Source organism: Dermochelys coriacea, chromosome 9 (genome assembly GCF_009764565.3).
Source record: "Dermochelys coriacea isolate rDerCor1 chromosome 9, rDerCor1.pri.v4, whole genome shotgun sequence".
Lineage (NCBI taxonomy): Eukaryota > Metazoa > Chordata > Testudines > Dermochelyidae > Dermochelys > Dermochelys coriacea.
The window spans coordinates 59,004,977-59,031,213 of record NC_050076.1 but is presented as its reverse complement, the minus strand read 5'-3'; the positions used below and the strand labels follow the sequence as shown (position 1 = coordinate 59,031,213).

The 26,237-nt window shown below is 46.0% G+C and overlaps 1 protein-coding gene across 5 annotated transcripts in view; it reads right to left on the bottom strand.

Annotated features, from left to right (window-relative positions):
* Positions 1–500: 500 nt before the first annotated feature.
* TMLHE (trimethyllysine hydroxylase, epsilon) overlaps positions 501–26,237 on the bottom strand; it is a 42,905-nt gene continuing 17,168 nt past the window's right edge. For 4 of the 5 annotated variants that reach the window (XM_043492988.1, XM_038417239.2, XM_038417240.2 and 1 more), the window contains 7 exons: positions 22,993–23,174; positions 20,008–20,184; positions 13,659–13,938; positions 12,095–12,214; positions 8,013–8,249; positions 5,163–5,301; positions 501–3,794 (listed from right to left, as the gene is read on the bottom strand). In XM_043492988.1, the coding sequence (XP_043348923.1) occupies positions 3,663–3,794; positions 5,163–5,301; positions 8,013–8,249; positions 12,095–12,214; positions 13,659–13,938; positions 20,008–20,184; positions 22,993–23,173 (1,266 nt within the window). In that variant the 5' untranslated portion in view covers position 23,174 and the 3' untranslated portion in view covers positions 501–3,662. The remainder of the gene's footprint in view (positions 3,795–5,162; positions 5,302–8,012; positions 8,250–12,094; positions 12,215–13,658; positions 13,939–20,007; positions 20,185–22,992; positions 23,175–26,237) is intronic. The other variant, XM_043492990.1, reaches the window with a different exon arrangement.

The following is a 26,237-nucleotide window of genomic DNA, read 5'->3' as shown; positions in this document are numbered from 1 at the left end:
AGGGGGTGAATGGGTTTGGGGGAATAGGGACTCCAAGTGACCCTTTCCTGATTTTTTGTGTAAATCACTTGGTGGTGGCAGCAATACCGTCCAAGGACAAGGAAAGGAATTTGTGCCTTGGGGAAGTTTTAACATAAGCTGGTAGAATATAAGCTTAGGGGGTCCTTCATGCAGGTCCCCACATCTGTAACCCAGAGTTCAGAGTGTGTGGGGGGAACCCTGATATTTGTAGAGTAGGTACTACTTCATGAAAAGATATCACAACCTGGCATCTTTACTGTGTGTCTCAGGCAGAGAAGAAAATTACCCTCTCCCTCTCAAAAAAACTTTTCCAAGATCCAAGTCACTCTTGGAGATTTAACATCCTTGGGAGGAGAAAAACCCTGAAGAAGATTGGACTGAGGACTGGCTCGATGTAACGGAGCACATGTAATGGCAAGATCAATGTAACACAGGTGAGAGATAAATCCCATACTCACAGACCTGAGCCTCCAACTCACTGTGGTGAAAAAAAGAAGCAATTCCTATTTTATTAGCAAAAATTAGTCTGAAAAGCTTGAGTACACCGAAGAGCATCATTGTGAACAGACTGTTCCAGACATGGTGTTAAGACAAATGCATAGATTTGACAGAGCGCTAGTGTGTGACTAAGAAATACTGTTTCCCCAAATACTTGACTCCAGCAAGTTGCTCAGAAGAAATTCCAACTCCCTAAGATCTGGGGAAGGGTGGTGAGGAAGGTTAAACCAAGTTCTCGCCCCTCCACCTTTGTTGTTGGGGAGGGAGGTTAAGAGACGTTGAAAAAGACATGCAGGAAAAATATGTTTCAGAAGCTTACAAATTCCTGGTAGCTTTCCCCACCATGTGCTTCAAGGGGAAAACAAACCAGCACATCATTATAATGGGGAGCGTATGGTCACTTCTGGCGAGTTAGGGAGGAGGGTTCAGTTTCCACCAGAGTTGCTTCTAGGTAGACTGGTGTCCCCCATCTTATCAGTCTGCTGGGTCCAGAGGAGCTTACACCTACCATACCGCGGTTCCCTATCAGAAAGGCACAGGTTTCACTCCAGTCTCTTGTCAATAACCTTGAGGCAATTTTTCCCTTGCTCTAGTCTGAGTCCTGGGTGTTTGAGCTTCCGGAGGAAGGAGAGCCTTACCTAGTAACAAGTGCTGCTGGGAGCAGCTGGCCCCACTGGAGAGAAGATAGAGTGTCACTGGTTGTGTTACCCACAGTGCTGCTCTTTGAAATACAGAGATTCGGACTCAGGAAATCTGGTAGCACTTTGCCATGTGCAAACATCACGGCCATTCCAACAAAATCCTGACAGAACATCGCCCAGGCTGTGAAGAAATTTGTGAATTCCACTCCCTCTCAAATGCAAAGTTCTCAGCTGCGCTTCAGGCCCAACATTTCGATGGCAAACTCCCTCCCCACTCCCTACAGTTTTAAAACACCCAATACAAACAGGTTTTTCCACCTGTTTCTATATCTAGGCTGTTCTTGAAATCACCCGCCGCCCCAATGCAGTGTTTGGAACCCAAGACGACATTGTAGTAAAAGCACCAAAGGCCAGAAAGTGGCATTGCCCAGGTAGTATCACTCATTGAGATGCATGAAGTGGCAAGACCCTGATTTTTAACGTTTTCGCTTTTATCCATTTTTTACATTTAAAATGTATGCTTTGTGGTAGTCCCCGTGTGTACCAAGTAGCAGAGTTCTTGTTAATTCATAGAATATCAAGGTTGGAAGGGACCTCAGGAGGTCATCTAGTCCAACCCCCTGCTCAAAGCAGGACCAATCCTCAATTTTGCCCCGGAACCCTAAATGGCCCCCTCAAGGATTGAACTCACAACCCTGGGTTTAGCAGGCCAATGCTCAAACCACTCAGCTATCCCTCCCACCAATTTACAAGAGAAGAATCCTGTGCATAGGACTTGATAAGGCTTTTTTCCTTCCTTCTGTGACAAAAATTGAGAGCTGCCTCCTATAGCAGAAACTGTCAGCACGAGAGCAGCCTCCAGTCCATGGGTCTTGGAAAACACACAACTGGAAAAAAGACCCTCTCCACCCAAAACTTGCAGACATGAATTCACAGCTAATGGATCACTTTTGCACATATCCCCAGTTGGTGGATTACACTGGGTGCTGCAGTTACTCCCTGACAAACCCCAATGACTGAAGCGAAGCCTTGCTGCCTAGCGGAGCGAGTCCCTTAAATGGACACTGTCTAATCATTTCACCCAGGTAGGTTTCAGAGAAATTTTATGAACCCTAGTACTAGGAGACATTCATCTGTATATGAACTAAATGAAGACCACTGGCTTTATAGGTAAACATCCCCATGATCTGTTTGCAGCAGAACAGCAGCTGGCTAGTTCAGGAGAATCAGAGGCAAGACTGACCAGCCTCGTTTCATTTTCCAGGCTTAGTGAGGTGAAAAAAGCAAATAGCCTGAAGAGTGAAAAAATAAATGAGATTGGTCATGGTCAGTTGTCATTGGTAACAGGAAAGGGTCTGCTTTTAAAGAGGATTTCTATCTTGACAGTGTCCCTTTAAAATGCCAGACACTCCTATGCAATCCATGTCTTTCTGGGCCTGAAAGGCATCTCGTTAATGAACTTTGGAGGAAAATATGATGCAAGACCCTAAGCCTCTCTCAGCAGCAGGTTGCCAGCTTCCCTGCACTAAGCCTATAGCCCTTAGGCAGAGAGAACAAAAAGGCCCAAGCAGCAAGTCTACAAGAAACTCTGCAGCAGTTGTGCCTTCACCCTATGTACAGGGAAGCTCTGACCAGATAAGGCTGTGGGAACAGTGGAGACAAGCCTGCTGCTGCTCAAACTAAGGAGGGGTGTGGGAAATAGTGTCCTTGCCTTGCACTGCTGCCTGATGAACTGCACCTTGTTCCCTCCCAGATTGTTCTCACTTCTCCTCCTTCCCCATAGATCTCCCTGGAGAGGTTCCATACTACACTGGCTGATGCGTTTGGGCCATCAGTCAGCACAGTTTGCCTTCAATTACTGGAGAAAGATGACATTGTATCTGCCCCAAAATGCATGAACATGGGTGTGGCCAGGGGAGGTGTTTAAGGAGCAGGAAAGAGAAAAGAAACTTGTCACCACCCTCACGCTGGAATAACTTGGTGTTTGCATTACTTCAAGCAGGACCAAAGAAATCCTCTTGTTCTCTCTCGAGCTGGAATCAGGTCTAGCTCAGGGTCAAAACAAAGCAAATAGCTACTCTGGCCTATCACGTGCAATGAATCCTGGAAGGTTGCTGATAAAACACCTAGGGGAACCTGAGGGCTTTACCACCTCATTTAAAATTCAGAAGGCACTTGATTGGAATTTGGCATCAGCTGGTGTTTGTGAGCATTTTCAGCAGCAACTCAGATCCTTGGCTTCTTCCTTCTCAAGCTGAATCAGACTGTGCTGAAAGGCCATGGGGGTGGGGAGCAAGAGAGGTCTCCCCCTCTGCCCCATAGCTGACAATCAGGTAAAGCTCTGGTGACCCTTAACTCCTGCCCATTCCCCCAGGCACCGAGAACTATTTGGCAGGGATAGGGTGTATGAGGTATTTAAAACGTGCTCGTTCTGGTGACGCACAGTTCTGGGAGCACTGTGGTTGACAGGTTTTGCTGCTTCTCTGCTGCTGACAGTCTATGTTAAGCTTGCAGCCCCAGGAAACGTGCAGTATTTAGCATGTCATCTCTTGTCAGGTAGCACCCACACAGCTGGCGGTATCCCGTGAACGATTCCCGTCCATGCAGGACGCGCCAGTTATCCACAAACAGAGCCTACATAAGAGGAAAAAAGCACTGAGAATATGGAGTGAAGAAGTGTCCACATGAACAGAGGTCATACTAGATTATTACCTAAATGGCACATTGAAACATTAGGTGTGGCCCGTGGGCTGCTCCTGGCAGGCTGCTCAGTATATAGGCATTGAAATGAAGAACGAATTACTATTTACAGTGCAGTAACTCCTAGGCTCTCCAGTCATGGACTGCATTAGGTGCTGTACAAACACAGAACAAAAAGGAACGCCCTGCCCCAAAGAGCTTCCAATCGAAGATGAGAGATGACAGATAACACAGACGCACAGTGGAGTACAAAGAAACAATGAGACAGTACTGGCACAGTCTATACCACTTGCTTGTGCTTCTATGGTAGTGGCCTGTTGGCAGAGTTCACCAGCCATATAAACCTCGCATACTTTGCCCTTCTCCTGCAGTAACAGGGAGAGGGTGGAAGGGGCAAAAACTCTAACCTCAAGGGTTGCCATACTCCACTTTTCGGGCTGCATATCCTCCCCTCTGTCATGCAGGAGCAGAGGGAGGTTGTAGTAGCTTTCTGAAACTAATCTCCACTGGCTGAATCTATCTTGTGTATATGTAAACCTTTTCAGTAGGCTTGGACAGATGTGTCCACTAGGCCTAGGATCTGCACACTTGTAATATAGTCTGGTTCTGTGCGTTGTAATTGTAATGCTAGACAAGGGGTTAAAGCACAGCACATCCTGGGCATTGTAAACCCTGGAGTGGACCCTTCTTTTTTCTGCTTCCATGGTTTGTGCACGACACACTTCAGTCATGTCTGGGGTTGGAGAATATTGATTTTATAGACTGTTTTGCAGTGCAAGACTCTGAAAGCAGCCCGAGGACAGAGCTTGATAGGATTGCTGGTCTGATCCGTTTCCTCAGATGCCCTCTACATGTTTCATATATTTCCATTAATAAGATCTCCCACTTCTACAAGACCTCAAAGCACTTCACACATTAATCTTCACAACCTACCACACACTGGTATTTTTATTGGCCCTACTTCACAAATCAGGAGATCTATTTCCCACTCTGTGGCAGCCCTCCTCCCACACTGTTTTTGGGTGAATTCCCATTATTTTTGCTTTGACTTGTGGCCACATCCTCCCTCTGCCCCACTTTTCTGGTGGTAAGAATGTATGCAATGGAGATTTGGGTGCTGCCGATACAATTCATCCTAACACAGGGTTGTGAGAGGGAAACAGGCACGGGGAACTTATCCAAAGTATTACACCAAGTCGGGGGAAAGATCAGCTGTCTTAATTACCAGGTCCCTGTTATATCTAAATATGTGCTGCCTCCCTCAGTGAAGTGAGTTCACATGCTCCCCCATCCTGTGACTACCTTGCCTGGCTTCAGTTTGACCCAGAGTTCGTTTTCTGGTCTCCGTAGCTCTGTGGTGAGTGTGCGATGCGCGGCGTACCAGCGATGCACAACATCATAAGGCACTGTGTTGATGACAGCTCGGTCGTAGTTATTGTACCTGGATCAGAACAAAACAGAAGAGACAGTCACCATGGATCTATGAGCAGAGCCGAGCCAGATATTCCACAGGAAACCTCTATAGTCTAATGCACAAAGGACGTCTTTAGGAAGGCCACAAAAAATGCATTGGGGTTACTCTGTATTTATGTAGTAAATGTGGCGGGGTGGGTTGGGCGAAGAGTGGGGATTTAAGTAGGAACAAGTTAAATCCAAACAAAACTATCCTCACTGAATTATTTTCCAAAAACAAAATAAAAAAACACATCATACTTCTGTTAATATTTTGTTTTGGATTTTTTTTTAAAACCTGCTGGCCTCAAAATGACCTGATTGTGTCCCTTTCTTATAAAAACTCTTTTTAACTACAATTGACAATTTACACTGGGCAGGGTGAAGTCAGAGCACTGCAGTGCTTCAAGGCAGAGGCAGCATCATTTAAGTGACTGAATCACTCATTTGCCAGCTTGGAATGCTGAGAGGGTGAAATTCATGCAATGCAGAGAGCAGGCAGAAGGCCCGCGCACCAGAGTGATTATTTCTTTATGGCTGGCAAGTAGGAATAAAATCAAAAATGATGCACGGTTAGTGACCTGTATGTCAAGGGATAGATGGGTATAAACTCTAAGCAGAAGATCAACCCCGATGTATCATGGAGAACCTTAAACTCCACCTGTCATAATAAAAGGAGATTGTGCCGGAAGTGCATGTGCAATCTACTATCTTAATCTCCAATCAGTGACAAGGGTGGGCAAACTACGGCCCGCGGCCTGGAGCTGATCCCTCAGGGCTTTGGATCCGGCCCACGGGATTGCCATGCCCATGGCGCTGCGGGCCCCGTACCACTCCCAGAAGCGGCTGGCAGCATATCCCTGTGGACCCTGGGGGAGGAGGGGCAGAGGGTTCCGTGCGGTGCCCTCATTTGTGGGTTCCATACCCGAAGCTCCTATTGGCTGAGGTTCCCCGTTCCCAGCCAATAGGAGCTTAGGGGGAGGTACCTGCAGGCAAGTCAATGCACAGAACCCTCTGCCCCCCACTTCCCAAGGGGCCACAGGGACATAGTGCCGGCCGCTTCCGGGAGTGGCGTGGGGCTAGGGCAGGCAGGGAGCCTGCCTTAGCGGCGCTCTGCCACCTGAGAGTTACTCTAGGTAAGCGGCGCTGGGCCGGAGCCCGCCCCCCACCCTGAGTCCCCTGCCGCACCTCGCATCCCTCCTGCATCCCAGCCCCCTGCCCTGATCCCCCTCCTGCACCCCGAACCCCTGTCCTGAGCTCCCTGATGCACCCCAAACCCATCCTGATCCCTCTCCTGCATCCCGAACCCCTGCCAAGCCCCCTCCTGCACCCTAACCCCCTGCCTTGAGCCCCTTCCTGCATACCGTGCCCCCTCCCCCACACCCCGCACTCCCTCCCTCCCGCACCCCCAACCCCCTGCCCCAGTCCTACATTCATGGCCCTGCATGCAATTTCCCCACCCAAATGTGGCCCTCAGGCCAAAAAGTTTGCCCACTCCTGGACTAGCTTAACACTGTTTTGGGAATATCAGTACTTGAACAAACTGACCAATCAGCATCCTCAGTAGGAAACAATCAGTGGAAGCCTCCTTCAATACTATGTATGTTTAATGAAACAGAGGTACAGGGCTGAATGTTTATAGTTCATCTTAGGTGCTGTTATGAGGTACAGAGATGGCAAAGACAACCGATCATCATCCACAATAAAGAGCACAAGCTGAACAGCTTGCATTCTAACCAGAATCAAAGATTCAATAAAACTTGGGCTAAGTTTTACCCCCACCTTCCTGTAGACTAGGTGGACATACAGAAGGACCTACGTATAAGGGTCCTGATCCTGCTGGCATTGAAGTCAATGGCATGACTCTCATTGATCTAAATAGTGCAAGATCCAGCTGAAGAGGAAGACCTGTGCTACTTGCAGCCTCCCTGCAGCAAGGTGACTGGGCAGGGCAATGGATGAGTGCACTGGGGTTGGCAGTGACTTGCAGTCTGAGATTTAAGAGCCGGAGTTCTCTGTTGAAACATATAGAGTGTTTGGGCTTCTGGCTGCTTGCCCAGGAGATAATGCCCTGAAAATTCCCTGGACATCTCCCCATTGTCAGTCTGGGAATTTGGCAGGCATGGAATTGCCATGGGTAATTGTTTTAAACTTTATAATGAATGGCATGGGTAACCACTGAAAAATAAGTGTGTGGAAGTTGGTGAGAATTATGTCAAATATTCAGATTAGAATAGCGGCTCTCACCCTTTCTGGGCAACTGTCCTCATTTTTCAGATGAAAACCTGTAGACAGTGCCCGTCCCCTCCTTTTCAGCCACGTGTGCTGTAACCCATATTAGAGCTGAGGCTGTTTCAAACCCAGTCCTGCAACTGTTCCAATGCAGGGCAGACAGCTCGCAGCTGAATGGGAGATGGTCAAGAAGTGGCATTACCAGAGCTCAGAACAGAGGCTTATCTTTAAAAGATAGGGTAGAGAGCCTAAAGTACCAGTTAGAAGAGCCAGCAGCCCCAGCACTGGTACATGGTTCAGCACTGGTACTGGCTGGGAGAACAGGAGAAAATGCAGGATGTAAAGGAGAGTGGTTCTATCAGTCTACACTACGCAAAAGGACCAGCATGCTGGAAAAGCCACACATGTCTTTAATGGCTGCTCCCCCCCTCCACCCCCCAAACAATGGTGTGATCCACTACTTCTCACCTGATCAAATAGAGCTCATTGTTCCAGGGGTAGATATTCAAAACCGGCCCAATCCCAATCATGTGGTTGTGACATCCCACAACATTCTCAATGTACTCATGTTTCAGCGGCACCTTGGTGAGGAGCTCAAATTCTTCAGGAGCTCGCTGGAGAACTTGCTCTGCTGCATAGAAGCCATCCACCAGCAGCGTCCTGCCTCCTGTCCCTTCGTGTTTGAGGCAGTGGAACACCTGGATACTGCAAGGGGGGAGAGAACACAAAGGAAAATCCAGTCAGTCTGTCACATGGTAGAGAGTGACGTCATGTGGGTAGTTATAGGAAGATAACCACCAAGAAAGGGGAATGAACCTGGAAAAGAAGCAACTCATGACAGCTTCAGAGTCTCTTTTATAGTATACTTCATTTAATCGGGAACCTGACATGGCCCAATAGCAAGTGGTATATGCTGCTATTTTACGTTATCAGGTATCATGCATTTCACTGAATGAGGACAGAGCCAGCCAGTGCAAAAAGCTAAGAAGTGTTTAACGCTAAAATATAAGTAGTTGTGAAATTCTAAAGCCCAGTCTTATAACCGAAGTTATTAATTAAAGACTGCAGGTTTATTTAGTAAAGTGTTCCCCTACCCCCCGCCACCCCAACTGAAGTCTGAAATGGCTCCTTCTCTTACTAGGGATTAGAAGACATGCTAGGACAGGGGTGGGCAAACTTTTTGGCCTGAGGGCCACATTGGGTAATAGAAATTGTATGGTGGGCCATGAATGTTCACAAAATTGGAGTTAGGGTGTGGGAGGGGCTGCGAGCTCTGGGGTGGGGCTGGGGATGAGGAGTTTGTGGTGTAGGAGGGTGCTCTGGGTTGGGATCGAGGGGTTTGGAGGGTGGGAGGAGGATCAGGGCTGGGGCAGGGGAGAGGCTCAGGGGGTGCAAGTGCAGAGTAGCGCTTACCTCAAGTGGCTCCTGGAAGCAGTGGCATGTCCCTTCTCCAGCTCCTATGCGGAAACATGGCCAGGCAGCTCTGAGTTCTGCCCAATCCGCAGGCTCCACCCCTGCAGCTCCCATTGGAGTGCATAGGAGCAGGGCCATACTGTGGCTTCCAGGAGCTGCGTGGTGCAGCTGACCCAGGGACCCAGTCGGAGTGTGGCCGAGCCGTGTGGTGCAGCCCCCGACCCTGGACCCCGGCCAGAGTGCCGGAGAAGAGCCAGGTCATAGTTTGCCCACCCCTGCACTAGGACATGGCTTCATTAAAATACTGTGTTACAGTTTCTACAGCAGTTTTTACAATGATCAAATTGCTTTGAAGTACTATAAACTATTCCCAACCCAAAAGAAGATTCACCCTGGATTTTAAAAGTTGAACAGGTATAAAACTAATTCCTCTAAAATGCCTTAGAATAAAGTGAGTTTAAAAAAAAAGCAAGCTTTGGAAAAATAGGGAAACTAACGTTAAGTTCTACTTAAAACATGAACCTCTCTCTCTCTCTCTCTTAGATGCTCATCATCATAGCATCTGAGCACCTCACAATCTAACATATTTATCCTCAACACTCTGTGAGGTAAGGAAGTGCTACTGTCCATATTTTACAGATGGGAAACTGAGGCACAGAGCTTGAGTGATTTGCCCAAATCACACAAGGAGTCTATGGCAGAGCAGGGAATTCAACTCAGATCTCTTGAGTCACAAGCTATTTCCTAGCCATTGGGCCAGCCCTCCACAAAATATTGTAAGGTGTGGAATTGCTCAGACAAGGGAATCCAAACAACCCAAACTTCAGCCCTCTACCACCTCCAATGTATCTTCCTCATTTATTTCTCTTCAGACCTACTTGGTAAGGTGTAGTCTGTCAGATGGCACCCTCCAGCCAAACAGAGCTCCCCAGCACCAGTTTTATGGGTTAACAGTTTCACCCATTAAATTACCACCAACACTTTCTGCAGCACTCTGTGCTTTCCCTGGAAGTCTCTGGTCCAATTCTAACTGATTGGTCCTAAGTTTTAGGAGGCCCCATGAGAAAGGTGTACAGTGATCCATCCAGCTCATTCATCCAGGACCTGCAGCTTCTGTCTGTTGGGCTCTATCTCCTTACACCTACAAGCTGTAAGAGACTTCAAAACTCACACTACCGATTCAAAGGCAGATCTCCTGACAATGGGGAGAGCTCCTGACAGACCAAGACGGCTGCAGAAAGGTTGCTTGACAACACTGTGGCTTTCAAAAGTTCAGCATCCTGTAACACCTAAAGGTAAACCTACCTGTTCATTTTAGGATATCAAAACCAGAGATAATGCTGCAGGCCATTGCAGACAGTGACACACTAGGGAGACAGGTTTCTTTCAAAGCAGAAAGAAACAACAATAGCTAAAGATTAGCAGTTTCTCCAGCTACTGGTTTAATCAGAAACCTTTACTACTCTGCAAGAAATAAAGGCATTCACTCTTGAGAGGACTTTTTTCTATTTGTTTCAGTGGAGTTTTCATCAGATTGTTCCTTAATAAAATCAGCTCTGAAGAGCATACTACATAAAAAAGGGCTCAGAATAATGCCTGGCTGTTCACAGAACATACTAGAGCAGCCTAGCTCCTGGATGACGGTGTGCCAGCATGACCTATGCTTTGTGCAAGTATTCCTCTCCCACATACAGGGCATACTAATAAATCATTCATTTAAACATCTCTCGCTGCTATGCAAGTTACTCCCTGCCACCTAGATGTTTCGTGCTAGTTTCATTGCCATGACAGTACATGAGATGTGAACTGGGCAGCTGGAGCTTAACTCCGGCAGGCAGTTTTGTAAGTTCCCTTTACCCTTCCTGAGGGCTGCTCTGCAGTTTATAGGCAGCCAGAGGATCTCTCCCCATGATTCCTTCTTCTACTTTCAAAGCTCCATACTGCAGTTGCCACCCTTCAGATGATTAGAAATAGGGATGTAAATATCTGTTTACAAAGTTAACAGTTTAAATTATTAAAATGATGTTGTTTAATCGGTTAACCGATTAAAGGGAGAGGGGCTGTGGCTGCTTGCTCTGGCCGGCCCGCGCAGCTGGGGTTACAATTAGGGTTGGTTAACCAGTAAGACTAAGGCTTACTGTTTAATCATTTTAGTATTTTACATCCGTATTTAGAAAGTGCTAAGTAACACTGGTCCCTAATTGGGCCTTTGCCTGGTGACTGAGGGAGCTGTCTCTGCAGCATTCCCAACCTCCCACCACGAAAAGACAGACTGAAAATGAGGCCTTGAGTCTCCTGCACAACAGTGTGATCCATATTAGGCCAGCTGCCTTTTTCTCTCAGGCCATCAAAACCTGCATGACAAACAGGGTATAAAGTCTACATCACAGGGGCCAGACGGGACTAAAACTACTTGTGAACACAGAGTTTGGGAATGAGCATTTAATGAGCATGTTGCAGTTCTGAACATATTGAAAATGGAGACAGGCATGAACTTTGGAATTGAGGAGTCCGAGCAGCAGGCTGTTTAACTGACGATAGTAATACACCAGTGGAAGAAAGTTAAATCCAAACTTATTTGGAGTTCTTCCTCAGATCATGTGTAATGATGGTACATAAGTCAGCACAACCCACACATCACAGCCTACAAATAATCAGTCATTAATATTCAACTTGTGAATTTTGGGATTCTGGAATCCATACATAGATTTTCATAGTAATTTTACTAATGCTGTAAAGCACATAAACTGCTAAGTAGTTGGGTGGCTGGGCCTTCTGTGTATATGGTTGTAAGGCCAACTTCATCCCAAAAGAGCACCAAAGAAGTACCTGAGTCACTTTGATAGCAAGATGTAGTCACCCAAGAGCCACCCCCAATAAGAATGTGTGCCTGAAGGACCAGGAATTTTTAGGTGGGGAAAAAATGGGATTTAAAAAATAAAGCATACTGACAGATTCCTGAATCAAACAGGATTTCAGTGCGGCAGTACCATACTGTTGGAATGGGTGAGTCTGTTTAGTGCCTGGCTAAGAACCAGCCAACCCACTTATCAAAAATTCTGCTATTAGAAACTTCAGTCTTGTAAATTACTCTTGCCCTTTGAGCTGCATCTTTGGGAACCAGCACAAGCACCTACCCACAAGGCTCCTGGAAGTAGGTGGTGTCAGTGTGACGATCCAGAGCCAGTTTTGTGTATGCCGTGTCTCCCCGGGAGAAGTCAGAGGTGAAATACCACATTCTACCATAGATGGTCTCCCTGGAAGAGAAAAGACAGGATCTGATCAGGTGTACTTGACAGAGGGGCTAGTAAACACAACTGGTGAGGCACAGATTGCTTTAGGGAACATCCTAGCTGTTTTCATAAGTGTATCTGCCACCATCCCCCAAAGTGTACAAGTTAGAAAGTCACAATATCGTGTGCTGCCTATTTTATAATATAAATTAAGTGACTCATTACTAATGTCTCAAGTGAAGAGGTTTCTACTACTGTAAGTGTTTGTTTCCTCTCCCTCATAACACAGCTCCAACCTCCCCTGTGTAACCCCCATAGCCTTTGAAGTCTCATGACCAATATCCTTCAAGCAGATGAATGGATCTCCTCTTACAGCTGAACACTATTCCTATAAAATCAACAAAAGCCTCACTCCTGAGTCATGTGAGGCATTCCCACAGTCTGAAGATGCTGACCCTCACACAGCACATTCCCCCTTCCGCCCACCTCCTCTGGGATTGGACAGAAACCTTGCTTGAGTTCCAAGGCCCCCCGAGTTTCCCATCCAACACCCACTCTCCAAGCCTTGAACCATGGGGAAGAAAGATGACCAGCAGCGGAGGAAATAGGCTGATGACAAGCAAATTGTACTGGTAGAAAGCTGAAAAGCACTCAGCCCTAGATCCTCAAAGGTATTTAGGTACCTAGCTCCCAGTGAAATCAAAGGAAGTTAGGCACCTACATACCTTTGAGGATCTGAGTCTCAGTAATGAGGCCTATAAGTACCTAGATAGATAAGACAAATAGGACTCCCTTGGGAATCCATCAATGCCACTCCTTAACCAGCATGAAAAGAGTGGAAATTCCATGATGTAAATCTCTGTATTGCTGATGGCCTGGGGCATGTAAGCTGTTTCTACAGCACTCAGTTTGGAGACAGCCTGAAATTCAAACCCAGGCTAGACCAGTGGAGTTTTTGTTTTGTTGTACACTTAAAACATTTTTCCCACACTTCTCCTTTTGAGCCAACTACAGATCTTTTTTTTTAATCTTTCCAGCTCCCAGGCCCAGGGCTGCCCTCCCAACCCTTCATATTAAAACAGGAAATCTCTCCCCAGTGAAGCTCAAATCTTCCCAGTCCAGCACTTACTCATTGATCTTCACATTATCCATTAGCACAACAGTAGCCAGATGCTGCCTATGCAGCTCCACAATGCCATAATCCTAGCTTTAATAAGGAGGTGGGGCCTGTGGACATGGCAGGTTCTACAGTGCAACATTCCATCTTGAATCAAATGGCCTGGCCACAGAGACTGCAGGTCCCAGTATGTAATACTTCACCTTGACTGGAGTTATATTCTGGGATCGAGGGTAAGTGAAGGCTGCACCTTCATACTAAAGAGGGAGACTACAATCTGCTCCTTGTTATGTGTGTGGCCCTTGGAACTCCTAGTAAGTTGCATGTGGCCTTCCTTGGGACTCTAGTTACCTGATCAAGCCGATTCTTTCTGCTAAGATTTCCGTGTCCTCTTTGGTCGGGGGGACGTTTTCTACAAAAGCAATGCCATACAGCAGGAAGTTTTGCAGGAATTTTTTCAGCCCCTCGTTTGTCTCCAGGAAGCTCTGGCAGTCCACGGAGGGCATTTGGGCTTGCTGATAGATCTCAGCATTCCAGAGAATTCGAGGATGCATGACCTGCCGCTTCTGACCCTCATAGCTGTTCTTCACCAGCCACTCTAACCCATACCTGGTCACATGACCATCTGGCCCTGTGATAAAATAGAAAGCATTGTTGCCACTGGAGTTTTGGGGTGATCAGCCAGTTAAAACATGGGATTGGGATGTAGTCATCACCCTACCATTTTGTCTAGCAACAGCTTCTTACTGTGGAATTAGATTTTTCTTGGACAAGTTACATGAAGAAGTTATCTTTGAGGTTACAGTGAGAAAGTGAGCATTTGATACACCACATTGTTATTTCATATTTCAGTGCACCTGGTGGCTCCTTTACTTGCATTAAAAGTTCTAGTTCCCAGCTAAATTACTTTTACTTTAGTCTTAGGGCTCCATATTCTCCCTAGGTCTGACGTGATGCCTTAGTCAAAGTTCAGAACAGAATGCATCAGCTTTGCAGTCCTATAACCTGAAATCAGATCCATTAAAACCCCCTAGACAGTACAGAGTGGTAATGCATGGGGAATCAGGCACTGATAGCACAGGAATGGTTTGAATAAACTGCTGAGCTCTAATGGGACAAATCTACAATCACTCCTCAGAGCCGGAGAAAAAGTGACAAGCTGTGGAGCAGAGAACAACGGGTAGAGGATAAAGTAGGAGACAGGAGTTCTGATCAGACCCTCACATTAAGAGGGAAAATGTAAAAGAAAGGAAGTTGTTCATCTTCTAATGTATTCTTTGAGTGTCTGCATTTTCTCTAGTTCAAACAAAAACATATTTGGGGAAAAAAGGGAACAGAGCTTTAGACTCTGAGGGAATGTTTATAACTATAGCACAAGCCAGAACCACTCTCTGTTCTCAAGTCATCTGTTCACAGCTAGGTCTCTTCCCAAAACAGCACTTGATCCAGAGATAAGCCTGGACTTCCCCAGGAAACACAATAAAAATGTAAGTCCTTTACTGTAATCCATCAGCACTCTTTGCCACAGCAGGACCCCAAGAATGTAAGCTAAAGAGCACCCATGGGGCACTGGGCACTTTACCATATGCCTATATTCAGTTCTTACATTCATTTAGATTTTTTTTTTGGTGGGGGAAAAATGGGCACCACTTGTTTTGTGACTATGATCGTCTGATCCTATTTAAAAAAATATGCTTTAAAAAGTCACCTCTCTGAATTATATTTTTTACTTTTTAAAAAACACCCAAGAGAAGAGAAAAAAAATATTTTGAACTTAGTTTACTTTGTGCAATGACTACACACAAAGTGCTGTCAAGCTGAAATGTTTCTGCATTTGTGTGGGTCTTTTAATACAACCAAAGAGAAGAAAGCAACAGTATATAGTGGAAAAAACATGCTTCTCAATCACAGGAATAGGCAGGGGACTGAGGTAATGTGTGGGACCTGAAGCTACTTTGAAATATTTCTGAAATACACTAGGTTTCTAATTGATATTGTTTCTTAAAGACTAAATCACCAGTTGTCACAAACCACTGTGCAACAAACTGTCAGCATGCATGCAAAAAGATGCAAAATAATGAGACTGTGTCTAAACAGAGAAGCTTACCACTAGAGTTATAGTGCTAAAACTCCCTGTGTGGACACACTTACTATGGCTAGGTCTACACTGCACATTTGTCGGTAAAACTTTTGTCAGTCAGGGGTGTGGGAAAAAAAAAAGAAAAGCCATCTAACTGACTGACAAAAGTTTTGCCAATGAAAAGCACTGGTGTGGACAGCACTTTGTCGATGGGAGATGTTCTCCTCCTGACAAAGCTACCGCTGCTCGTTGGGGGTGGTTTTCTTTTTCCAGGAGTACAGCTCTCTCCTGCTGGCAAAGAGCGGTTACACGGAAGACCTTACAGCAACATACCTGTGCCGCTGTAAGGTACACAGTGTAGACATACCTTAAAAGAGTGCCTTTTTCTGGTTTAGCTTATGTTGCTTTGGCAGTGGTATAAACTAAACTGAAAAAAAGGCACCTGTAAGAGTGGGGATTTATAATTATGCCACTATATCACTATGCCCTGGTCTACACTAGAGTCTACACTACAACTAGACCAGAGTTGAGGTCAAATTTAGCAGCATTAAATCGATTTAACCCTGCACCAGTTCACACGATGAAGCCCTTTTTTTCGACTTAAAGGGCTCCTAAAATCAATTTCCTTACTCCACCCCCGACAAGGGGATTAGCGCTGAAATCGGCCTTGCTGGGTCGAATTTGGGGTACTGTGGACGCACTTAGATGGTGTTGACCTCCGGGAGCTATCCCAGAGTGCTCCATTGTGACCGCTCTGGACAGCACTCTCAACTCAGATGCACTGGCCAGGTAGACAGAAAGAGGCCCGCGAACTTTTGAATTTCAGTTTCCTGTTTGGCCAGTGTGGCAAGCTGCAGGTGAGTGCAGAACTCATCAGCAGAGATGACCATGATGGAGTTTCAGAATTGCAAAAGAGCTCCAGCATGGACCGAACAGGAGGTATGGGATCTGATCGCTGTATGGGGAGAGGAATCCGTGCTATCAGAACTCCATTCCAGTTTTCAAAATGCCAAAACATTTGTCAAAATCTCCCAGGGCATGAAGGACAGAGGCCATAACGGGGACCTGAAGCAGTGCTGCGTGAAACTTAAGGAGCTGAGGCAAGCCTACCAGAAAACCAGAGAGGCAAACAGCCACTCCGGGTCAGAGCACCAAACATGCTGCTTCTATGATGAGCTGCATGCCATTTTAGGGGGTTCAGCCACCACTACCCCAGCCATGTTGTTTGACTCCTTCAATGGAGAGGGAGGCAACATGGAAGCAGGTTTTGGGGATGAGGAAGAGGATGATGATGAGGTTGTAGATAGCTCACAGCAAGCAAGCGGAGAAACTGGTTTTCCCGACAGCCAGGAACTGTTTCTCACCCTGGACCTGGAGCCAGTACCCAGCGAACCCACCCAAGGCTGCCTTTCGGACCCGACAGGCGGAGACCTCTTTTAAAATAGTATACATGGTTTAAAAGCTAGAATGTTTAATGATTAATTTGCCCTGGCATTTGCGGCTCTCCCGGATGTACTCCCAAAGCCTTTACAAAAGATTTCTGGGGAGGGCAACCTTATTCCGTCCAAGTGGTAGGACACTTTATCACTCCATGCCAGTAGCACATGCTCGGGAATCACTGTAGAACAAAGCACTGCAGTGTATGTTTGCTGGCGTTCATCTCTCTGTGTTATCCTCAGGAGAGTGATATCATTCATGGTCACGTGGTTGAAAAAAGGGTGCTTTTCTTAAGGGGACATTCAGAGGTGCCCATTCCTGCTGGGCTGTTTGCCTGTGGCTGAACAGAAATGGGGTGAGGGGCTAGCCACGTGGTGGGGGGAGGTAAAATGCGACCTTGGAACGAAAGCACATGTGCTATGTATGTAATGTTAACAGCAAGGTTTACCGTGAAAGAGTGTACCCATTGTTCTATAAAACGTGTCTTTTTAAATACCACTGTCCCTTTTTTTCCCCTCAATCAGCTGCTTGTGTTTCAAGGGTCACAGGATCTTCTCCTTCCCAGAGGCTAGTGAAGATTAGAAGGCGAAAAAAAACACACTCACGATGAAATGTTCTCTGAGCTCATGCTGTCCTTCCATACTGACAGAGCACAGATGAATGCGTGGAGACAGACAATGTCAGAGTGCAGGAAAGCACAAAATGACCGGGAGGAGAAGTGGCGGACTGAAGAGAGGGCTGAAGCTGACGGCAGCGTTTTGAGAGGAGGCAGGATTCAATGCTGAGGCTGCTGGAGGATCAAACTAATATGCTCCAGCATATGGTTGAGCTGCAGTAAAGGCAGCTAGAGCATAGACCACCGCTACAGCCCCTGTGTAACCAACTGCCCTCCTCCCCAAGTTCCATAGCCTCCTCACCCAGACGCCCAAGAACCCGATGGGGGGGCCTCCGGCCACCCAGCCCACTCCACCCCAGAGGATTGCCCAACAGAAGGCTGGCATTCAATAAGTTTTAAAGTTTTAAACTTTTAAAGTGCTGTGTGGCTTTATCCTTCCCTCCTCCACCACCCCTCCCGGTGCTTCTCTTCTCCACTACCCTTCCCACGCTACCTTGGCAGTTATTACCCTATTTGTGTGATGAATTAATAAAGACTACATGAATGTGAAGCAACAGTGACTTTATTGTCTCTGCAAGCGGCGATCAAGGGAGGAGGGGAGGTTGGTTAGCTTACAGGGAAGTAGAGAGACCAAGGGGCGGGGGGTTTCATCAAGGAGAAACAAACGGAACTTTCACACCGTGATGTGGCCAGTCATGAAACTGGTTTTCAAAGCTTCTCTGATGCGCACCGCACCCTCCTGTGCTCTTCTAACCGAAAGTGCCCTTACGCATGCGAAAGTTTCGCAGCCACTGGGAATCATCCTAGACCTGCAACACTATGCGGTCCCACCAGTCTGTGCTTGTTTCCCGGGCCCAGAATCGGCGTTCCACCGCAGGAACCTGCCCCATTAGCACCATGATTCCCACATTGCCAGGGCCCATGCTTTGAGAGAAGTCTGTGTCCATGTCCTCATCACTCTTGTCACCGCGCTGACATCGTCTACTTGCCCAGTTTTGCTTTGCCAGGTTCTGGTGCTGCATATACTGCTGGATAATGCGCGTGTTGTTTAATGTGCTCTTAATTGCCAAAGTGATCTGAGTGGGCTCCATGCTTGCAGTGGTATGGCATCTGCACAGAAAAAAGGCGCGGAACGATTGTCTGCCGTTGCTCTGACGGAGGGAGGGGCGACTGACGACATGGCTTACAGGGTTGGCTTACAGGGAATTAAAATCAACAAAGGGAGTGGCTTTACATCAAGGAGAAACAAAAACAACCGTCATACAGAATGGCCTCCTCAAGGATTGAACTCAAAACCCTGGGTTTAGCAGGCCAATGCTCAACCCACTAAACTATCCCTCCCTTTGGTATTTCAGGCAGGACTGAATCTCCTTTAAAGTTTTCAAGGTGCCCCTGACAGACCTCACCAAAACGATTGTCAGCCGTTGATTTCATGGAGGGAGGGAGCAAATGAATACAAAACAAATCTGGTCTATTTCTTGTTTTGATCCACTCCATCTATCTTTTACATCTTTGGCTGGCAGCAGACGGTGTAGTAGGATTGCAAGCCATCCACATCTCCTGGCTGCCCGGCAGAAGATGGTGCAATAGCACTGCTAGCCATCCTCATCTCCTGCCTGCTCACCATAAGATGGTACAATAGGACTGCCTGCAGGACTAAAGAGAATGACCTGGTCGAGTCGCTCCTAATTTAGTTCCTGCGCCCATATCTGCCCAGGCGCTCCTGACCGACCTTACCAAGGCAGCCAGGAGCACCTCGGACACGATGAGGATGGTTTTCAGGCCTATTGCACCATCTGCTGCCACAAGGCAATGGGTTGCTGCTGAGGGGTAGCAATGCAGTACTGCGTATGCCAGCACCCAGGAGACATACGGTGACAGTGAGCTGAGCGGGCTCCATGCTTGCTGTGGTATGGCATCTGCACAGGTAACTCAGGAAAAAAGGCACGAAACGATTGTCTGCCATTGCTTTCACAGAGGGAGGGAGGGCCTGATGATATGTACCCAGAACCACCCGCGATAATGTTTTTTGCCCCATCAGGCATTGGGATCTCAACCCAGAATGCCAATGGGTGGCGGAGACTGCGGGAACTGTGGGATAGCTACCCACAGTGCAACACTCCGGAAGTTGATGCTAGCCTCGGTACTGTGGAAGCACTCCGCCGATTAATGTACTTAATGCACTTAAGAGCATTTTGTGTGGGGACACACACAATTGACTATATAAAAACAATTTATAAAAACCGACTTCTATAAATTCGACCTAATTTCGTAATGTAGACATACCCTATGACTATTGCAATATATAGCTATGCCAGTAAATTTCCCCATGCAGACAAGCCCCAAGTTTCAGATCTCCACTAGTGAGAAACAGCTTTTTAGACATATTGAAAACACACTGACAGTTTTCTTTTCAGTTAAAAGCAACACAACCCTGGAAATGATTTAAGGCATGTGCGGATTGTAGAAAACACCTAGGGACATCTCTCAGAATGACACTCTTCAATGTTTACCTCAGCTGCAGCTAGGCCCCTTCATAACATTTAGCGCAGACTCCCTTGACTTACATGTTAGAAAGAGCGTGGTCTCATCCACTCGAACAGTCTTTGGTTTGATACATAGATCCACACTAGCTGTGTCTAGGCTGCGCTGGTTAGTCTTGGTGTTGTAGCAGGATGCAGAGCGGCAGTGATCACGCAGCCACACATAATCAAAGCGCATCAGGGTCTCTGCATACCTGAGCTCTGGGGAAATAGATAGTTAAAAGAGTCCTTGGTCAAACAAGTTAAAACCAAGGGTTGTCTACACTGCAGCTGGGAGGTGTAATCCCCACTTAGCTAGACATACACGTAAGCGCTGTGCGAGCTAGCACACCAAAAATAGCAGCGTGGCTGCAGCGGCCGAAATACATATCAAGGATTTCAGACTTGGGCGGCTAGCCAGAGCTGTTGTGGCCATACTGCTATTTTTAGTATGCTAGCTTGATCAGAGCTAGCACATTTATGTCCACCTGAGCTGGAAATTACACCTCCCAGCTGCCGTATAGATGTACCCCAAAAGACTAAGAACCCCACCTGTATAAGCCCACTTGCAGCAACTACAAAGTCTATTAGTATTTACCCTCAAACCACTGCACACGCACACTATCTACCTCCAAGGAGTGTCGTGAATATTAGGCAAGTGTTATTTTAACTAGGGCCTAGTATTCTATAGCTTGTTCGATTCTCACGGAGCCCACAGAAGTCCACTCCTATGACACTGTTGGGAAGGGAAGACTGCAGCCTTAGCCATGCAGCTACTTATTCCTTTCTTCCCTATTCCTTGACAGACCAGACTATTTTATTCCCTTTGCAGGCAACTGTTTGAGATAAGATGCTCCCTTCAGTATGGCTGAAACCATATTGCTAATGGGCAACTATACAGAAATACAGAAAGAGGAAAAAGTCCAGCCAAATAGGATAGGTATAAATCAACAGGCCAATCTGAATACAATGGAAACCACCACTGCACTGGCACTAAGCTTGACACTGAAATATTCCTTGACCTACAGCATGGCAGGGTGCTTTTGCCTTTCTCCCATCCCCAAACAGCTTAAAACTGTCTCAGCCAGCTTTGATATCCCTAAGAATGTCTTTGTGTAAGAGGAGAGTCCCTCCCGCTCTAGTCCAGCTTGGCTTTTGAAATCCAAGTATCCAGATCCATATGCAATTGGGCATTGCATCATCCTTTGGATCAAAGGTATCTTAAATACTGGGCAATTTCGTTTAATTACATACTTAAAAGAGATGCTTTCAAATACAAAGGTCCCCTAAACTACCCTCATTTGTAGTGCCCTACCACATTCATGGCCATGAAAAATGCTTCATGGACCCTGAAATCCAGTCTCCCCCGACTTGAAGTCTGGTCTTGTGTTTGCTTTTACCCTGTACTATACAGATTTCATGGGGGAGACCTGCAGTTCTTAAATTAGTAGTCCAACCCACCCCACAACTCCTTTTTGGGTCAGGATCCCTACAACTACTACACATTTAAATCTGAAATTTTATGAGCCGAAATAATGAAATTTACTATTTTTAAAATCCTATGACTGTAAAATTGATCAAAATGGACCATGAATTTGGTAGGGCCCCACTCATTTGATATGTCCAAGGTATATCTTGACATGGTGACTGTATGTGTCCACGTGAGCTGCGCTGAAAGGCTACACATCAATAGTGAATTGCCTTCAGGTAACACATAGAGCAGAAATTAGCTAAGAAGTATCAGGTATCATTTAAACATTGGAGTTATTAGGGGCTTATTAACTGGTCTGTCAGCTGCCTTACCGGTCTGTTTTTCTGTCTGACAAGGGGGTGAAGTGGTTTCACAAAGTATCAGGGTTGGAAGGGACCTCAGGAGGTCATCTAGTCCAACCCCCTGCTCAAAGCAGGTCCAATCCCAACTAAATCATCCCAGCCAGGGCTTTGTCAAGCCTGACCTTAAAAACTTCTAAGGAAGGAGATTCCACCACCTCCCTAGGTAACACATTCCAGTGTTTCACCACCCTCCTAGTGAAAAAGTTTTTCCTAATATCCAACCTAAACCTCCCCCACTGCAGCTTGAGACCATTACTCCTTGTTCTGTCATCTAGTACCACTGAGAACAGTCTAGATCCATCCTTTTTGGAACCCCCTTTCAGGTAGTTGAAAGCAGCTATCAAATCCCCCCTCATTCTTCTCTTCTGCAGACTAAACAATCCCAGTTCCCTCAGCCTCTCCTCATAAGTCATGTGCTCCAGTCCCCTAATCATTTTTGTTGTCCTCTGCTTGACGTTTTCCAGGTTTTCCACATCCTTCTTGAGGTGTGGGGCCCAAAACTGGATACAGTACTCCAGATGAGGCCTCACCAATGTTGAATAGAGGGGAACGAGCACCTCCCTCGATCTGCTGGCAAAACCCCTACTTATACAGCCCAAAATGCCATTGGCCTTCTTGGCAACAATGGCACACTGTTGACACATATCCAGCTTCTCATCCACTGTAATCCCTAGGTCCTTTTCTGCAGAACTGCTGCCTAGCCATTCGGTCCCTAGTTTGTAGTGGTGCATGGGATTCTTTCATCCTAAGTGCAGGACTCTGCACTTGTCCTTGTTGAACGGCATCAGATTTCTATTGGCCCAATCCTCTAATTTGTCTAGGGCCCTCTCTATCCTATCCCTACCCTCCAGCGTATCTACCTCTCCTCCCAGTCTCAAAGCCATACAGCAAGTCAAGGCTGAGATGGGATTAGAACTCTGCCTTAGCCTGCTAGACTGGGCTGCCGCAAAACTGTTAGGGAATGGAGATGACCTGGTCCCATACGTCCCTGAAAATACCAAACCAAACCTCTAAACTATATAGTAAGAGGGCTGGGGTCTGACTCTATTCTCACACTAGTGGAAATCAAGAGTGACTTGACTGAAAGAGCACCACCACTGTAAAGCACGATCAGAAAAGGCTGCCTCCCACCCCACCCAAGCTGAGAGGTGTACCCACACCAACACTCGTGCACGCATACACACTCTCTCCCCTTACCTAAATGATCACCATGTAATTGCCAGGCACAGTTCAGAGACGCAGGGGCCATATGGTGCCAACGGGATACAGCAGGGAGGCTCTTTCTGTAACGGGGCTGCCATGATATTTGGTGTCCACTGCCTCTATTCAGCAGGCACTGGGTGCTGGAGAATAGATGTGTCAATCTATGGCACCACATACTGGGGAAATTCAAAAGGAAGGAGAGAGACCAGTGTTACTGTGGCTGGTTCTATGTTACTATTTATCTTTATTACAGAGGTGGCAATCAGGTCAAAGATAGGGCCAACTCAAAATAGTTTACCATCTACGTTATTGACAAGACACAACAGCTAGATGAAAGACAAGTGTGGGAGGTGAAAGTAACATTATTAGGAGCAAGTTTAGGCGAAGCCTGGCAGTGTGCCCAAAGTAGCACTGAGTTGTTTCATGTTACATAGAATCCATCATGTTCTCTAGTTCAAATCAACAAGTGACCCGTGCCCCACACCATCTACCTAGCCATCATCAGTTGTACAATGAAAATAATTTAATATGCTTCAGGTTTTTAATTAATAAATTTTTATAATAGGGAGCTTTATTGCTGAACTTTGAATACAACTACTACTACTACTACTACTACTATATTCTCTCAATTACTGCACAGCCATGCAGGTTTCTAAGCTTAAATCAGAACCCACTCAGCTGTCTTGGGGCAGCAGGAATCCACATCTGTTGTTATAACAACACTGACAGGGCACCCATCACAATGATATCTGGGAGCCCTTTACCCTGCTTTCAATCAACAGCTTTAGATCAAGAACATTAAATATAGGAATGTTTGGAAATTATAACTGCATCAAGCAGGAGATGGAGAATATAGAAAGTGATTTTAATCTGTTTCATTTTTATTGTCATTTTGGATGTTTCCTTCATCATTTTATCAACCACAAAAGAAGATTTTCCCTAACTCTGCTTTGATTCGCCATACCTTTCTATTCTTCTGAATACCAAGCCTGATCTCTTTTAGAGCATCTCCACTTAAGGCTTTACTTGTTCATGGATATCCAGATGCTGATAAGAACAGCAGCAATAGAGCGGCTGCAAGTTTCCAAAGCCCAGATCCTCAAAGGTATGTAGGTACCTAACTCTCATTGGAGTTAGGCACCTAAGTATCTTTGAGGATCTGGGTACAAGACCCTATCTGCTAAGCAGAGGAAGTAACTAAGTTACCCTCTCTGAATAACACCTGCTAGTCTTAATAGGAAACAGAATGACCTTTATAAAATGGAAGTTGTTTGAGATTAGACATAACAGAATTCTAAGGTTAGAATATCAATAAGATGATTAATTGAACTCAGTACATAAATTATTCATAGACAATAGGAAACAACAATCAGGAAGTTGCTAATTCTGGGGGTTACTAAAACCTAATAATCCCTCTTAAACAGGCTGCAAGCAAGCAGACTGTTTTGCTAATCATCTGCTTTCATCTTAGAATCAAAGTGTTTTGGCTTAACCTATTGGAGAGGGTGGGGCAGAAGGAAGGTAGGGAAAAGAGAAAAGTATGCTGCTGCCTTACAGACCTGTGGCTTGGGACAAGAGCTTTTGAACCACTGAATTATCACTGTAAGTGCGCAAGCATGAAAGACATTGAAAACTTACATGCACTACCACTCCTAGTACCAAAGTCACCACCTACATCATTCCTGTATTAGGTGATACCATGGTTCGGAAATCACAGCAGACTGGCCAATGTTAAGTTTTTAAATGATGTCCAATGTACAACAGTTTAAATAAAAAGGGGGGGGGGTCAGATACGTTGCACTTGGGATACTTTTCATCCAAGGATCACAAAGTACTTTATAAAAAATGACTAACTACACTTCCCCTGCCTCTAGGAAGTTGGTAAGTATTCCCATTTTAGAGTTGGGGAAACAGAGGCACAAGCAGATCACTGTGAAGCAGAGACTACAACCCAGGAGCCCTTTGAATCCAACTCCCTTTCTCTGTCCATCTGACACTGCTCCCTCGTACATAAAATTAATTAGTGAATCAGACAGGACTGAAACAAATAAGTACCCAACATTCCTAAGAGCCAGGTGCCACAAGAAGGCCTTGTCTAAATGAACACTAGTATATGGCAAGGGGTGTAAATCTAGCCTGAAGTAGGCTGTCTGCTGTCATGCACTAGGCATCCACGCGGACCCTGCTGCCATGCACTAACAGTTTCATAGTGCGCTTTAATTTATGCTGCTTTGATATGGGAGTAGATCAGTATGCACTAGGGGACTTATAGAGAGTGGCAGCAGGGTTCACATGGATAGTTAGGCCTGGTCTACACTGGGGGGGAAGGAGGGGAGGGCAATCGATCTAAGTTATGTAACTTCAGTTACGTGAATAATGTAGCTGAAGTCAACATACTTAGATCTACTTACTGCGGTAAGTCGATGGCTGACGCTCAGCTGTCAACTCTGCCTGCGTCTCTCACCCTGGTGGAGTATCGGAGTCAACGGGAGAGCGCTTGGCTGTTAATTTATCGCGTCTAGACTAGATGCAATAAATCGACCCCAGCTGGATCAATCGCTGCCTGTCGATCCAGCGGGTAATGTAGACAAGCCCTTAGTGCGCAGCAGGCTAGTGCAAGGTAGACCAACACCCCAGCTTGCTGAAAACTAAGCATTTGTTTAAACAAGATCTGAGATAGTGCAATGGCTACACATGGAAGTGAGTTAGCCAGATCTCATTCTAGTCCCTAATTATTCACTTCACAGAGCCACACATGTCCAGTAGGTGCTCAAGAGAAACTGGGGCCAGAATGGCAAGCCATAGTGCTGCAGCTCAGGAATAAGGTGCCCTGGCAGAGCTGGCTGAGGAAAGGTGACGGTGCCTGCTTTTCCACTATGTCTGGCTCTAGACAGCAACAGTCACTCATTTTTGTGGACAAACTTCATACTTCTATCATCAGCAACTCTAAAAAGAGAATTAATCAAATCTGGTGAAAAACCTTTACAATAATGAAACGGCAAACAAGTCTTCAAAAGATGCTATCTTGAGCTCAGCAGTTAACTATATGACATTTATACAATTTACAAATCCAAACTGTATTACATATACTTTTGTACACACTGAACCTGAGACGATATCCCTGAGACTCTCATATTGGCTTTAAAAAAAAAATCTACAGTTTTTTTGCTCCTTAGATCTGTTTTGCATGAAACAGGGCTAACAGAAGCAGCTTAACCAAGAATTTGATTGCTTCAGAT